This window comes from Pelodiscus sinensis, chromosome 5, assembly GCF_049634645.1.
Source record: "Pelodiscus sinensis isolate JC-2024 chromosome 5, ASM4963464v1, whole genome shotgun sequence".
NCBI lineage: Eukaryota > Metazoa > Chordata > Testudines > Trionychidae > Pelodiscus > Pelodiscus sinensis.
The window spans coordinates 131,985,389-132,001,435 of NC_134715.1; the positions used below are offsets into that span (position 1 = coordinate 131,985,389).

Here is a 16,047-nt window from a genome sequence, read left to right on the forward strand (position 1 = left end):
TGAAAACGCCTGGGCTACGTCTACACTGGCATGAATTTCCGAAAATGCTTTTAACGGAAAAGTTTTCTGTTAAAAGCATTTTCAGAAAAGCGCGTCTAAATTGGCAGGATGCTTTTCCGCAAAAGCACTTTTTGCGGAAAAGCATCTGTGGCCAATCTAAACGCGCTTTTCCGCAAAAAAAAGCCCCGATCGTCATTTTCGCCCTTTTGGGCAAAAGTCTTTCGGAAAAAGACTTTTGCCCGAACGGGAGCAGCATAGTTTTTCCGGAAAAGCACTGATGATTTTACATGAGGTCGTCAGTGCTTTTCTGGAAATTCAAGTGGCCAGTGTAAACAGCTGGCAAGTTTTTCCGGAAAAGCTGCTGATTTTTCCGGAAAAACTTGCCAGTCTAGACATAGCCTTCCACTTTTAAAAACGTCAATAACTTTACTGGCATGACCAGTTTTGCAAGTATTGCCCAGTTTAATACATGGCGTTTCTGATAAGAACAGGCTTTGTCATGCAGTTTTACATAGCTATTCAGCATTTCTATTACAATCCTCGCAAAGTTATCTCTGCACCAAACAGATGTTTTGGCAAAGGCATAATGACCCAGCATGTCCATCCTGTATTAGGCAATTCTGATTTGGTGGAAGGCTATCGCATTGGTGAGCCGGTTTCATTTCTGTCCTTTCAGCCAGGATTATGCTTGAATGTTCTTCCTTGCTTTTGAGTGGGGCATCTTTTTATCATTTTTGATAGTGGAAGAGAATTATCTTTTTTTTCCTTCTTTGTTTTTTGGACAGTAAATTGGGAAATATTTCTTTCAATCTGTCATATTGGTTAACGTAGTCAATCCTCTTTGATTTTTCTCAGGCCTTTACATTTCTCCATTTCTTTTTTCTAGTTTAAGATCACTGATTATATACAGGTTGAACCTCTCTAATCCGGCACGCTCTGGTCCAGCAACATCTGTGGTCCGGCATGATTTTAGTTAGCTGAATGTCCACTTATCATAAGTATGGCCAAGTTTCCTGTGGTCCCATAAAGTTTGTTTACAGCCACCAGAGTTCTGAGCTGTTATTTTGCTCCAATTGTTTTCTAATGTCCCAGTAAGCGGTGGAAGTGTTGCCAGACAATATTGACTTCCTGTGGTCTAGCAGCTTTTCTGGTCAGGTCCTGAAAATTCTGTACTAGAGAGGTTCAACAGTTATTTGATAAGAGACTGTTTGAAATGTTGCATATTAGTGGGGTAGCCTGCGAATACAAAGATTATGTGCAAAAAGGACACATGACATCATCTGTGTTTTTGATCAGCTGTTCCCAGTAGGCTGTGTATCTTTCTCGCCAGTGCCTTGAGCTTTAATAATTGTTTACATCATGGTCTGAATGTTAATATTGCTGAGGTCTGGGCATGCAATGTCATTTTCCATGTTGCCAGAACCTGCTACTTAAAAATGAAATTTTCTCAATATACAGAATTTGGGGGGTATTTTCTATTTTGCAAGACCGGATTAACATCAGACACAATGTCACTAGGAATTTCATTCAGCAGTAGCTAATACTCAGTGTATTTGTCTATCAGGGCACTGGCTTTTACACCCTTTTCTTCTCAATCTTCTGATAAATGCAGTAGCTTCCGAGTATTTTTAAAGACACCTTGCTGGGATAACTACCAAGCAACTGAAATCCTTATGTCTCTTGTAGAGCTTTTGATTGCACCATGTTCTGGAATGGGATAATGTATCAATATTCCTGTTTTCTGTGACAGCGTATCATGATCTGACTGATCTCTTTGTATAATAAAAGGCTATTAAAAGCTGACTTATAATGAGGCTGTGTCAAATGTCTGTGTACTATTACACAAAATGAAGGATCACAGGAGGGGGCATGTGGATTCCCCCCCCCCATTTGTCATGATTAAAACTTTTTTCAATTTTCTCTCCCTTTTTTAGTCTTACTGCTCTGACCCAAATCTGGTATTAGACTTGAAGAACCTTATAGTTCTGTTCGCAGATACACTCCAGGTACGTGACTGTTAGATGCTGACGTACATCTGGTTAAACACCCGTGGTGCTGCTAACAAATGCCAGCCATTTAAACTGGCTGGTGTGTTCACAGTGTGGGCTGTTTCGTTCTGTGATGTGCGTGAATTCAGGGGAAACGAGACAGCCTTGCAGACTGACACGCTCTGCAGAGGACAGCTAATCTGTGGGCAGTGGCCTGTGCTGCCTTGTCTTTGTGATTGGTCCACCTGGACCTGCCGAGACCATGCCTAGATTCAGAGTAGGTGCTAAGGATGTTAAAGCTTATCGGATAGTTAGTCGACTAGTTGATCCCCCCCTCCCCCCCCCACACTTTGCTGCCTCTATTAGATAGAGGCAGCAAAGCGGGGGGGGGGGGGGGAAGGGGTTACTGCAAAGGGGCAGCCCTGCATAGCTGAGCCTAGGCTCAGCTGTGTGGCTCTGTCCCTATGAAACGCCAAGATGGCATTTCAAAGTGGTGCCGTGGAACCCTGGATCAGCTGGGGACTCCCCAGCTGATCCCGGGCTCCGTGGCATTCCGTAGAACCCAGGGTCAGCTGAGGAGTCCTCAGCTGACCCCGGCTCCTCACGACATTTCAAATCAGCAGTGCAGCATGGAGCCCGGGGTCAGAGGGTGCGGCTTTGAAAAGCACGAGAGCCCCTGCTGGGAACCCTTGTGTATTTCACAGTAGGCACGCTGCATGCAGCCCGGAGACAGCGGGACTTCCCGCTGGCCCGGGGCTGCATGCCGAGTTCCCTACATGCCAGGAGGGGCTCTTGTACATTTCCAAGGAGGAATGCGGAAGTGCCTATCGACTACTCAATTCGTGAATGGAAATTTCATTGACTACTCACAATTGAACATCCTTAGTAGGTGCTTGGCCTTTCTGCTGAGACTCCCCACAAGGGTGTTGAACATGACAAGGCTTTTTGCGATGACCACACCTGAGGAGCCAGGCCGCGAAAAGCCAATAACATTACGTTACTGGTCTGGTCGGGATTTAAATGGCTGCCTAGAGTTTAGTCCGTGGGCAGTCCTCACGTCGGATTAAATGTGCTGACAGTGTTGGTGGTTGAATCCCAGTGCTAAGACTTCTTACTGAATGGCGGGGCTTGCGTTTCTCAATGCAGGGCTACGGCTTCCCCGTCAACCAGCTCTTTGACATGCTCCTGGAAGTCAGAGACCAGTATAGCGAGACTCTGCTCAAGAAATGGTCGGGAGTTTTCAGGTACGAAGCTTTTTATACCCTCTGGTGAGACTTCGCATGGAGAGAGATTTTATTTACAGGCTAGTTTTCTTTTTAATGTAAAGGGATACTAGTAGCGATCTTATGACTGAAGTGGCCATACCTTGGTGCAGCCTGTCCCCTTGGGGCGAGGGAGAGGAAATACCAGCACCGCTGCAAACAAAGCTGGCCAGCTGACCTGGGCTAGAGGAGGGGCTGGAGCGGGACACAGACCGGGACAGGAGGCGGGCACAGGAGCAATCTGTCTGAACTAGCAGGGAGCATTTCCAGCAAGGGAGTGATGCTGGGGAGACTGGAGTGGCTGATTTCATTAGGTGCCTACGTACCTGCCTTGGGGTCACCTGATTAGACCCTGGTCTCTGGTTTGGTTGGGCCTTTAGGCCTGGCAGGTAATTGTCTCCGTTGGCTCCTGTGTCTGTGTGCTCATAAGTGACACCCTCCCCTACATCCATTTATGCTGCTCCCTTGATCACCTCCGATACACGCTGCATCTCCCTGGCAGAGTTACCGGGTGCTTGGCACTCAGGGCAGAGCACCGACCTGGGTAGGTTAACGGGTTAAACGTTAAGTTTATCTGGTTAACCTATTAAATGAGGGTGGGCTGGAGCGCCCCCCTGCCCCATCTCCCTGCCATGTGCAGGGACTGCTCCGTCTGGGCCGGGCCTGTTGCAGGAGGGGGCTGGTCTGGAGTGCTCCTCCCTGCGGCATGCTAGGTCAGGCCCCCTGCAGATGGGAGCTGCTCCGGCCGGGCTGATTCCCGCAGGACTGGAGAGGTTAACTGTAACCGGTAAGCGTCACCCAGTAAGGGGTGATGCTTATTGGTTAACCCAGGCACATCCCTGTTATGGACCAGCCACCTTTCAAAGCCAGATGCAGGTTGCTCTATTGTCACTAGTGCACAGCTGTTTTACATCAAGCCTAGTTTGGCACCTATTTCTCACCTTGAAATACTCCACACTGCTGCAACTCATTATGCTAGACCCCTGTGAATCCAGTAACCCTTGATATTGGCTGTTACGCTCAGTTTCTGGACAGGTCTGTCCCTGAGGGCAACGTTATTTCTCGTTGCAAGAAGGGCTACTATAGCTGTTCTCTTGTATTTTACAGAAATATACTTGATTCGGATAATTACAGCCCTATCCCCGTAGCTAACGAAGAACTTTATAAGAAGATAATAGGACAGTTTCCGTTCCAGGACCCGGAGTTGGAGAAGGTAAGGAAGCTTCTAAAGGAGACTCTGTTGGGATACCATTAAGAAATTTGCTTCTGAGCCTTGGTTTTTAACACCGCCAAAATTCTTAAAACAGAAATAATTTTTAAACAAGGAAGTGTACTCTTAATGGCGGACACTTTCTGGGCTTGGGCACAGCGCGAACGCTTGTCAGTATCTAGTCAATTTCATTTTTCGGAGCGTTGTCTTAGCACAGCCCTGCAAGGCTTGCTAGAGGTGGGAATATTCTAAAAGCAGTGCTAATTTGACACTGGGTCCCTTTAAACCATGCTTGGCCTTGCACTCTGTCTCTGGCAAACATACGATCCTGGCCTGGTGAATGTAATCACAAACTGGGCTTGGGGAAGGAAGGAGTTCAGTCCAAAATAGGTGTCTGGGCTTTAATAAATCCCCCCTCCCATTACCTTCATTTGACACCCAATTTTTTTACCATTGTGCTCTGGACCATGGAGCACTGTTTGTGTTGTGGTTGAAGCCAAGCTAGTAAAAGTCTGATTTGAAGGACAGGACTTCTGCTTTCTCCTTGCTATTGGTGGTGTCAGCAAGTGCCTGCCTTGGGTAGAAACAGAAAGAGGTGACAGAGCAAAATATCTTGTCATGGAGGTAAATAAACATTGAGGAATCTTCCAGTATTTTTATGAATAAAGGCGCTGGGAATGTTCCTCTGGTTATTCCCGTCTAGCTGCAGATTTCCCTCCAGACCCATTTCAATGACCAAATCCTGTACGCAGTGCCGTGCCATTTGGGAGGGATTCTCTGGGCCTTGGCTGGGCTGAAACGGTCGTATAACGTACGCTACATGCTGGCTTGTTCCGTTGCTTAACTTGGCTGACCATTTGAATTAGTTGGAAAGCAGCTACTGCGCTAGGGTTTGATGGGAGGGGTGCATTTCTCTGTTACGGTTCTGCTGTGGTCCTTACATTGATTCTTCCCTACGTTTTACAGCAACCGTTTCCAAAGAAGTTCCCCTTTTCTGAGTTTGTGCCTAAAGTTTACAATCAGATTAAAGAGTTCATCTATGCCTGTCTAAAGTTCTCAGAAGACCTTCACCTGAGGTACAGTATGAGATGCTCATGATTGCTTATGTAAACACAACGACTTTGCAATTTGTATTGTTCCTTTCACTGCGGGTGTCAAAATACTTCATAAACATTCGTTTTCTACTTAATTCTCCATGTCAACACTTGGGTATCGTCTCTTGCCAAAGGTCAGAGAAGGTGCACTCCTTTTTCAGTGGTATATCACCATATGTATATGAGGGGCTTGCTAGCTCTTGTAAAACAGCTGTGCCTGTCTCCAGAAGGTGAAGAGCATGGTATGTTGCCAGCTGCATAAAAAGTCAAAAAAGGACTAGTGTAGTGTAGAACTACCTGAGTAGTTCGTGTAGCATAGCTGAACCCAGCCATCCCGGATCAAGGTAGTGATGGCCTTTACTCCACCAGATGAATGGCTGGTGGGATTTGACAGCTTGGCAATCTCACATGAGTTCCCTGGAGTGTCTCCATGGAAGGCTCTGGAACAGCTGTTGTTAAGTGCTAACTGTTAAGGGGTCTTCCCTCCGAGGTTGCTACAGTGGTAGGAAGTATAGGCAGGGTGTGACCTCAAACAGGTCTCTTCCCCTATTCCAGGAACTCAAGCATTAGCTAGGGACCAACCTTCTGGGTCCATCTACCATTTTGGGCCCCTCTTGAACCCAAGGTCATGTCACACACACAAGGGCTGCCACCTGGAAAATTCCGCCCTCCCAAGCCTCTCGCTTGCTCTCTTCCAGGGGACTCCCTCCCATACCAAAAGGGTTAACCAACCAGCTTCCTCCTCCAGGAACTCGTTTCCCTTCCCTGCTCCCCCCCCCCCCCCCCCCCCCATGGTCTCCAAATAAGCTTGTAATGACAAGCTGTGTGTTACCAAAACCAGAAGCGTATGCCACCATTTTGGTCCAGCAACACCTGTGCACAATGAGGAGAGTAGCAGCAAGTCTTTCACCCCCTCTTCCACTCATTGTGCCACCTAGGGCAGTAACATGCTCCCCTTAATACCAGTATGTGCCCTTGCTCACCCTTTCCTCTTCCCAGAATTAAGCTATCCATCCAGCAGCTACTTCATTTCTCTCCTTTTGGAAAAGGTACCTGCTAACAGATCCACTCAGCAAAAGAGTCTGCTCTAAAAAAGGGCCTCGGAAACATCAGGTATCACTTTCCAGGCCCCTAGTGACACAACCTGTTCAACTAGAGCAGTGTTTACATAGACAGCACCATAGAACACTAGAACTGGAAGGGATCTCGAGAGGTCATAGTCTAGTCCAATGCCCTCACAGCAGGACTAAGTTCCATCTAGATAATCCGTGACAGGTGTCTCTGACCTGCTCTGAAATATATCCAGTGATGGAGATTCCACAACCTTCTCCGATTTTTGCACATTTTCCTTAAAATGTAGTGCCTGGAACTGGATACAATACTCCAATTGAGGCCTAATCAGCACAGAGTAGAGCAGAAGAATGACTTCTCGTGTCTTGCTCACAACACACCTGTTGATGCCTCCCAGAATCGTGTTTGCTTTTTTTTACCACAGTGTTGCACTGTTGACTCCTATTTAGCTTGTGGTCCACCATGACCCCTAGATCCCTTTCTGCAGGACTCCTTCCTAGACAGTCACTTCCCATTCTGTATGTTTGAAACTGATTGTTCCTTCCTACATGGAGTACTTTGCATTTGTTCTTCATCCTATTTACCTCAGACTATTTCTCAGGTTTGCCCAGATCATTTTGAATTATGACCCTATCCTCCAAAGTACTTGCGACCCCGCCCCACTTGGTATCATCTGCAAACTTAATACTTTCTATGGTGATATCTAAATCATTGATGAATAAGTTGAACAGAACAAGTCCCAAAACACACCCCTGTGAAACCCTACTTGTTATGCCCTTCCAGCATGACAGTAAACCATTAATGACTATTTTCTGAGAATGGTTATCAAGCCAGTTATGCACCCACCTTATAGAAGCCCCATCTAGATTGTATTTCCCTAGCTTATTGATAAGAAGGCCATGCGAGACCATATCAAATGCTTTATTAAAGTCTAGGTAGGCCACGTCCACCACTTCTCACTTATCATGGAGGCAGAGTCCAGATTCCAGAGCTAAAAGCTTTGCAGTCTTATACATAGGATTTGACCTCACCAAAGAGATTCAGAGTTCTTCACCTGCTGGAGGGAGGAGACATACCCAAGTGTCTAGATTGGTAGAGTATTTTGGTGAATGGAAAGGAAAAAAACTAGATCAAATAGGAGAAGTGTCCCATTCTAGCCTCGCAACACCCCAGCGAGGAAGGTAAGTGGTATTTATGCGAATTCTAAACTAAGCCCAGAGTGATTAAGAAACTTGCCCAGGGTTACTCAAGGTTACCGTTCCAGAGCTGGGAACACAACTCAGGAGTTCCACCTTACAGTTCTCTGCTCTAACAACTGGATCACTTGCACTCTAAGCTGAATACTCAAATGGGATCAGAACATGTTTGCCTTGTGCTCTATGATGTGGAAGCTAAGGGATTTGTATGTAGCCATTTTGAACTTTTGGTTAGCCTAGCTCATGCTAACTCTGAGACCTAACAACGCGAGAGCTGTGAGATGTGCTCTTTTCGCCTCTCGTCTCTCTTATACTTGAGATAAGGATAGAATGCTGACTCTAGTGAAGACCTTGAGATAAGGTGGCGTCTGAAGGGAATTGTTATGGAAAGGGGAATAATTGTTTGTTGCTATTATATACAAACAGACAGTATATATATTGGCTTCTAATTGTTTTGTATTTGACGATCTGCCTAGCAGCAGCGTCTTCCCTTGCAATATTGCTCAAATAAACGGTCTCTGACTACTTGTTGCTCACAAAGGCAGAGTGAAGGCTTGTTTACTTCCACAATAGTTTTGGAAGACTTGACTTGTCCCAAACAAGCTGTGCTTTCATTTTTTATAAATAAATGAAATTTGAATCTATCATTTAAACTGTCCTAAAAAATGTCTTTATTTTACTACCCTTCCTGTCTGCCCAGGTGCCTTAATGCTGTTTGCACAAGTCTTTTTGTGTCTGTCGAAGCCTAGAGAACCGTTCTACAACCTTGTAACTATAAATTGGGCCTTGCTTAATGCACAGTAATATATTTAACTTGCAGAAGATGCAGGCATAAATGATGCATTCTCACTGGAAGGGCAAGAAAGGGACACTTCTTCCCTAATGCTTGTGTACAGTACGTGGCTAGCGAGGTACTATGATGTCTGTAGATGTAGCTGATCCTTTGCTGTGTGAAGTCCTGAGCACTAGTGAAGACTGGATATCGCCCCTGTGGTCCCCCATTTTACTTTTTACAATAGGGGTGCCTGCATGTGAAGCTTTTCCAGAGTCTGTAGGAAAGCAGTAGCTCTTGCTTTTGGTCTGGGTTTCGTGCCTGGAGAAATCACCGTTCTCTCTGTGCCCTGCTATGGAAACTGAGGTCCAGCAGATGCCTTCGCTCTGTCACTCCAAGAGTTTAATCGCGCTGTTGCTGGGCTTTGCAGATACAGTAATTCCTCATTTAACACGTGCCTGCTTAACACGTTTTTGCGATAGCACGATTTTTTTTTTAGGGAACGTTTTTTGAATTACACGACCATCCCTGGAATAGGACTATTTCCCCAGCCAGCCCATTGCTGGCAGCTGTGCGGGGCTTCCCCCGCCTCCCTGCAAAGTGGCGGAGGGTTCACTGCTCACCGCGCCATCCCCCAGCGTCCCCCCCCTTGCCGGACACAGTGCAGGTCCCAGCAGACCTGTCAAAGAGGCATACTCCCAACCCAGTACCCCTCCCCTCTCCTCCCTTTCCCTTCCCCTTCCCCAGAGCCAAACACCTCCCCCTCTCTGCTGTAACCCAGTCCCCTTTCTCCCCCAACCTTATGTCCTGGTCCCAACAGACACCACCTTTTCCATTATTTTCAATGGGAAAATTGACCCCGCATAACACGTTTTCACTTAACACGATCATTTTCTGAAACATATCGATAGTGTTAAATGAAGAATTACTGTATTAACCTGTGAGTTGCCATTAAATATGTAGACTTCTGAAGTTAGCTTGTCTCTGCTCTTTTTGCAAAATACGCCTGTTTCACAGAGACGTCCGATTCGTTCCACTCCTCCAGTGGCGCTTGTCTTGGAGTGCAACTTGAAGTGCTTTGCACTCTAAGCTATTACCAAGATGCTTAGGGTTATCAGAGAATGGAAGAAAAGTGCTTTCTTGGTACTATCTCAGGAGTTCCCCATGGACAAGTTATTAAAATTCCTTTCCACTTTGGAGTTTTCAACCTCCCCCCCCCCCCCCCCCCCCCCCGAGGGTGAGTTTGGGCAATGGGAAAGGGAGTGAAGCTGTTGTGTTTTTCCAGCCAAACATACTGAATATTTCTCTGAAAACCAGTGTTGACTTTCTTCATTTCACCCTGACAGCTTGAATTAGTTTTTGTTAGGAAGTTTGGCTTCAAAGCCGGCAGCAAGTCACTCTTTTTTTTTTCTCCTTTCGTTGTCATTTACCTTGCACCCTGGAGTGATTGGGGTCACGCTGTCAATCACAGCAGGTATGAAGGTCACGGCTACTGTTATGGGATATGAGACATCAGCTATCATTAACATAGACAATTCTCTTAAATACACTACAATCTTTTCCTGAAGAACAAACCCTGGGGCAGAACACCATGAGTCATATATTTTAATTATTATTCTAAACCCTCTCCATGTATTTGTTGGACAGACAAAGTCTACATATTTTTCACCTCATTATAAAGGAAAGAACTGTCTTATTTTTAACCGCTTATGGGTGTGCACACATGCAAGCTTTTTGTTTTGTTTTATTAGTTTAATTTAAAACGTTGTTTTAAAATATTTCTTCCCTGGGATGAGTCTGTGCAGCATATTTTAGAGATACGCCTTTAGGAAATTGTCTTAAAAATTTTGACTGGTTTAAAAGATTTCTCTATTTCTATTAGAATTTCCCACTTGGATGGTATTCCTAATCTTTGGCACCAATTGAATTTTTCAGACCAGTTGAAACCCTTAATGTGTCAACAGTTTATCCATAAAAACTTTGGTTCTACAAACATAGGGCCCCATCTCACCCGACATTGGAGGGGTTAGAAGCACACATCACGTGGGTGTCCTAGAGCTTAAGCTTCTACCTCATGTAGGACTTGTCTGTTCTTTTGCCTCCATCAATGTAAGTTATGTCACTCAGGGATATGGAAAGACTATTCCCTGAGCAACGTCACTTCAATTGATTAAAATTGGTGTCTGCACCGCGCGGTGTTGGCAGGCGACACTCTCCCTGTGACGTAACTTCTGCCTGTCATTGAGGTGGATTGATTCCATCAACGAACAAAAGCTCTCTTGTCGTCTTAATGGGTTTTCAGCAGAGGCGCTATGTCAGTGCTGCTGCTTCAGTGCAGTGGTGCCAGCTTAGCACGGCAGTGAAATCAAGCCCCGTGTCACTCGAAAACCCTATTCTTAAGCATCGGTGTGACTTGACTCATGTAGCCCCGTTGAAATCAGCATTACTTGTCATCTTAAAAAGCGACGAGGAGTCCTGTGGCACCTTATAGACTAACTGAAGTGTAGGAGCATAAGCTTTCGTGGGCAAAGACCCACTTCGTCAGATGCATGCATCTGACGAAGTGGGTCTTTGCCCACGAAAGCTTATGCTCCTACACTTCAGTTAGTCTATAAGGTGCCACAGGACTCCTCGTCGCTTTTGCAGATTCAGACTAACACGGCTACCCCTCTGATACTTGTCATCTTAAACGCTTGTGGGATCTGACTTCTGTGGAGAGCAATACAAGAAATAATTCATTTGGTACCATTGCATCCAGCCGATGAGTCCATCTTATTATTTCTGTCTGTTTCAAACTCCATTTCTAATATGTGAGTGCATTGCACTGTGGGGAAAGGGAGGAAAAAAAGGACACAGATACAACAATGATATGCACTAATGTAAAAGCCTAAGATGTTCTGTAGCTAGAACTCAGCTGAGACTAAACTTAAAAATACAAAACCAGAACACAATTATATAAATCTAACAAAAGGAAAATATGCTGAATGCATATTAGCCAGGGTTACTCGGCACATATTCACCCTAAAAATGAACTGTGTGTGAGAGAGAATAGGCATAAAGGCCTTCGCTGTGATGCATTCACAGCCAATTCTGCAACTGAGCTACTGAGCCTGTGTCTACACTACCACAGAAAGTTGACTTAAAATATGCAACTGCAGCTACATGAATAACATAGCTGGGATCGAAGTACCTTAGGTGAAGTTACTGCACGGTCTCCATCCCTGGGGGTCAATGGAAGAAACTCTCCCATCGACTTACCTTACTCTTCTTCGAGGGGTAGAGTATAGGGGTCAACCGCAGAGGGATCTGTGGTTGATTTGGTGAGTCTTCACTAGACCTGCTAAATCAACTGCTGGTGGATTGATCTCAGAGCATCAGTCCTGCTGTAGTGTACCTGTAGCCTGAGATGCTGTTGTGATGGGTGTATTGTAAGAGCCTGAATAGAATAGAAACACTACTTGGATTTTGAGTCTACCCACCAGGGAGTCATGTAAACAGATCTTTCAAAGAATATGGAATATTTTAATAGTGTTGTTACTAATAGACACTGATTTCTGTGGGGTTCAAAATCCAAAGGTCCTCCCGTTATCGTATCCAAAATAGAACTGAAACTGAAGTCTTTGAACAGGCTGGCAGTTTAGACATAGCCCAACTGGGGTATTCCTGGAGTCGGCTCGAAGTATTGTCTCAAGACTGAGTGAAGTGGAGGAGACTTGTAGATGACCTATGCTCCGCTTGGAGTACAAGGGTTTAAGAAGAAGAAAGAAGTGCACAAACATTACATCACTCTGGTCGGGAGTTCTGGGATGGAGAGAGTCCTGCTGGACCTGTTAGCATCTGTTGCCAACACACATTTCAGTGAGCTGTACTCTGCGGCTGGGCAAAGCTACCATGCGCATGAGTGGACAGAGATAACTTTGAAGGCTTTCTTTTGTTTACTGTGTCATTTTCTGCTTCGTAATCTCTCCATTTGTCAAGTAAAACAGCATCAGGAGCCAAAGGTCACGTGGCTGATTTACCAGCAGCCCTACAGTTATTCATGTTTCTGAACCTTCCCGTTGGAGATTTTCTTCACCAGCAGCCGCCTGTCATCCTGCTCGGGGGGATAAAGGCCGTGTGGCTTCAGGCCTAATGCGATGCCGATGATAGATCAAAGGCGCCAACGTTTCAGTCGCTTTCCAAAACCTGCTTCAGAAAGAAAAGATTACACCTTGCGGGAGCGCGCGAGGAGGGGGAACGGGACTTCTTGGGACAGGAGTTTCCTAGCCACAGGGCCTTCAGTGTGGGGATAGTCTTTAAAAATGACCCCTCTGATCCCATCATAGATAATTAGCGAGATCTGAACAGGGGACTTTCGGCACCAAACACCCCTGTCGCTTGAATTAAAGCTAGTTCGCAGTAACAAGCTGCTCTCTTCGAGTGCAGGGGTTTTCAAGCTATGGCTTGCATCCCAGCACTGGGTGGTGGAATGTGGGGCGCTGGGGCTCGTGGCTGCAGGGGGATCAGGTGATCAGTGGGGGTGGGGGGGGAGAAGGCAGCTCCCTGCCTGTCCTGGCACCTCAGACTGCACAGCAGGCCTGGCTTGCAGGTGGGTGCTTAGCGAAGAGTGCACTGCCCCTGCCCCGAGCACTAGCTCCGCACTCCCATGGGCTGGGAACCTGCTGCTTCGGGGACGCAGCCTGGATTTTGGGCCCCAGAGAGGCAGAAAGCTGCCTTAGCCCCCCGCTGTGCAGGTTACCCGGAGCCCCTCCCACATCACCCCAATTTCCCCCCACACACGCACAAAGCCGGAACCCCCTCCCACATCCCCCTTCACACCCTCAGCTCCACCCCACCGCCCACATTCCTGTCACATTGTCGATTTGTGGCATCCACCATTTTCTTCAACTGGGTCATGAGGAAAAAAAAATTTGAAAACTGGTGGACCAGCTGCTGCAGGAGGTGCCCCATCTCCTGGTCCACCCTGTTACACTTGCACATCACTTGAGCCGTGTGGATAAGGGAGAAGCGGTGGATGTCATATACCTAGACTTTAGTAAGGCATTTGATACGGTCTCGCATGATATTCTTATTGATAAACTAGGCAAATATAACTTAGATAGGGCCACGATAAGGTGGGTGCATAATTGGCTGGATAACCGTAGTCAGTGAGTTGTTGTTAATGGTTCTAAATCCTGCTGGAAAGGGATAGCAAGTGGAGTTCCTCAAGGGTCTGTTTTGGGACCCGTACTGTTCAATATCTTCATCAATGATGTAGATATTGGGATAGAGAGTACGCTTATTAAGTTTGCAGATGATACCAAACTGGGTGGGGTTGCAACTTCTTTGGAGGATAGGGACATAATTCAAAATGACCTTAGCAAGTTAGAGAAATGGTCAGAGGTAAACAGGATGAGGTTTAATAAAGAGAAATGCAAAGTGCTCCACTTAGGAAGGAACAATCAGTTCCATACATACAAGATGGGAAGCGACTGTCTAGGAAGGAGCATGGCAGAAAGGGATCTAGGGGTCATAGTGGACCAAAAGTTGAATATGAGTCAACAGTGTGATGCTGTTGCAAAAAAAGCAAATATTATTCTAGGTTGTATCAACAGGTGTGTTGTAAGCAAAACTCGTGAAGTCATTCTGCCACTCTACTCTGCACTAGTTAGGCCTCAGCTGGAGTACTGTGTCCAGTTCTGGGCGCCACATTTCAAGAAAGATGTGGAGAAATTGGAAAGGGTACAGAGAAGAGCAACACGAATGATTAAAGGTTTAGAGAACATGACCTATGAAGCCAGGCTTCATGAACTGGGCTTGTTTAGTTTGGAAAAAAGAAGATTAAGGGGGGACATGATAGCGGTTTTCAAATATCTAAAAGGGTGTCACAAGGAGGAAGGAGAAAATTTGTTCCTCTTGGTTTCTGAGGACAGGACAAGGAGTAATGGGCTTAAAGTGCAGCAGGGGAGGTTTAGATTGGACATTAGGAAAAAATTCCTAACTGTCAGGGTGGTCAAATATTGGAATAAATTGCCAAGGGAGGTGGTGGAATCTCCCTCTCTGGAGATATTTAAGAACAGGTTAGATAGACATCTGTCAGGGATGGTGTAGACGGAGCTTGATCCTGCCTTGAGGGCGGGGGGCTGGACTCGATGACCTCTTGAGGTCCCTTCCAGTCCTATGATTCTATGATTCTATGATCAGGTCTCTGTGTGAGAGGAGAGCTGACTTGCCCAAGCAGATCAGCTATGAACACCTGGAAGTGCGGCCGTACGCCATTCTGCGTGCGTGGGGGGGGGGGGGGGGGGAGGGGAGAGCGGTTGTACGTGGCCAGTTTTGAGACTCGGACCCCAGCGCTCTATTCCGTGACCCATTCCAAGGCCCGTTGCTTTTGGAGCAAACGTGTTTGTGTGCAGCGGAGCCGTGGCTTTGCTCTGTGCGTTAAAATGCCGCCATGGGGAATGATGCAAACCTCTGTGTAATGCAAATGCAAAAACAGGCTCAGAGGCGGCTGCGGCGGAGGCGCACGCTTCGGAGGGCTCTCTAATGTCGGGAGCCGGAATGCTTGGGGGAGGGGCGTTACCGTAATAGGTTCCTGCAGCTCTGTTGGAGCAATGGAGTCAGCGCACGTTTCTTCAGGGCTGGCAGGGAGGGGACCCCGCGCGGCTCTGTTCATAGTGGGTATCTGGGTGGAGGGGCTCTTCTTCCCGGTCTGAATCGGTCTTCTCCCTCCGTGGCACAACCAGCCGCTGTTCTGCCAGTTGCTGGTCCCTGCTGTGCGCCTGGCTCTGTGGAACACCCCATGGGTAGCTAATCTTGCCTCCAGCAACGGCCGCTCTCCATAACTCCTCAGCGCACCGGCTTGAGCAGGGGGAAGAGCTTCTTTGGAGCCACCCTCTCCCTTCTACCTGTAGTTCCTCAGGCGGTGTGCTTGGTCCTGCTCTTGGGTGCGGTGAGCACAGGAGACGGGAACGGTGACCGCAGGAGAAGGGAACCGCGTCTAGGGACGTTCTCCTACGCACCCGTGGGGATACCCTGTGATGGCATGTCGCCGCTCGGGTGACACGAATTGCAGGAAAAACTAGCACCAGGGAAAAACCTGTTCTATGTATATTAATCCCTATCCACGTATTAAGTGTCACAAAATGTAGTTACCTGCAGTCTAAAAATAAATATGGACACATGCGGGCGCACATGGGTTTACCTGGGGTATGTCTGCACTGCAACATTATTTTGAAAGAACGAGCGCTGTTCTGAAATAACTTAGTCCGTGTCTATGCAGCAGAAAGTTATTTTGAAATAGTGTCAAAGTACTGTCAAGTGGAATGATTTTTTACTCCGACTCCTGTAACCCTCATTGTACGAGGAGTAAGGGAAGTCGGAGGAAGGGTGCTCTATTTCCAAATCAGTACTGTCTAGACGCTCCCTACTTCAAAATAAGATATGCAATTGACGTAGCACAACTTGCTTTGCTT

At 46.7% G+C, this 16,047-nt stretch overlaps 1 protein-coding gene across 6 annotated transcripts in view; it reads left to right on the forward strand.

Moving 5' to 3' along the window:
- EXOC6B (exocyst complex component 6B) overlaps positions 1–16,047 on the forward strand; it is a 468,167-nt gene that overhangs the window by 272,293 nt on the left and 179,827 nt on the right. For all 6 annotated transcript variants that reach the window (XR_012904467.1, XM_075931045.1, XM_075931047.1 and 3 more), the window contains exons 12-15: positions 1,935–2,006; positions 3,135–3,232; positions 4,358–4,463; positions 5,427–5,536. Coding sequence is in view for 5 of the 6 variants with exons in the window: in XM_075931045.1 (XP_075787160.1) it covers positions 1,935–2,006; positions 3,135–3,232; positions 4,358–4,463; positions 5,427–5,536 (386 nt within the window). In the remaining variant the exon portion in view is untranslated. The remainder of the gene's footprint in view (positions 1–1,934; positions 2,007–3,134; positions 3,233–4,357; positions 4,464–5,426; positions 5,537–16,047) is intronic.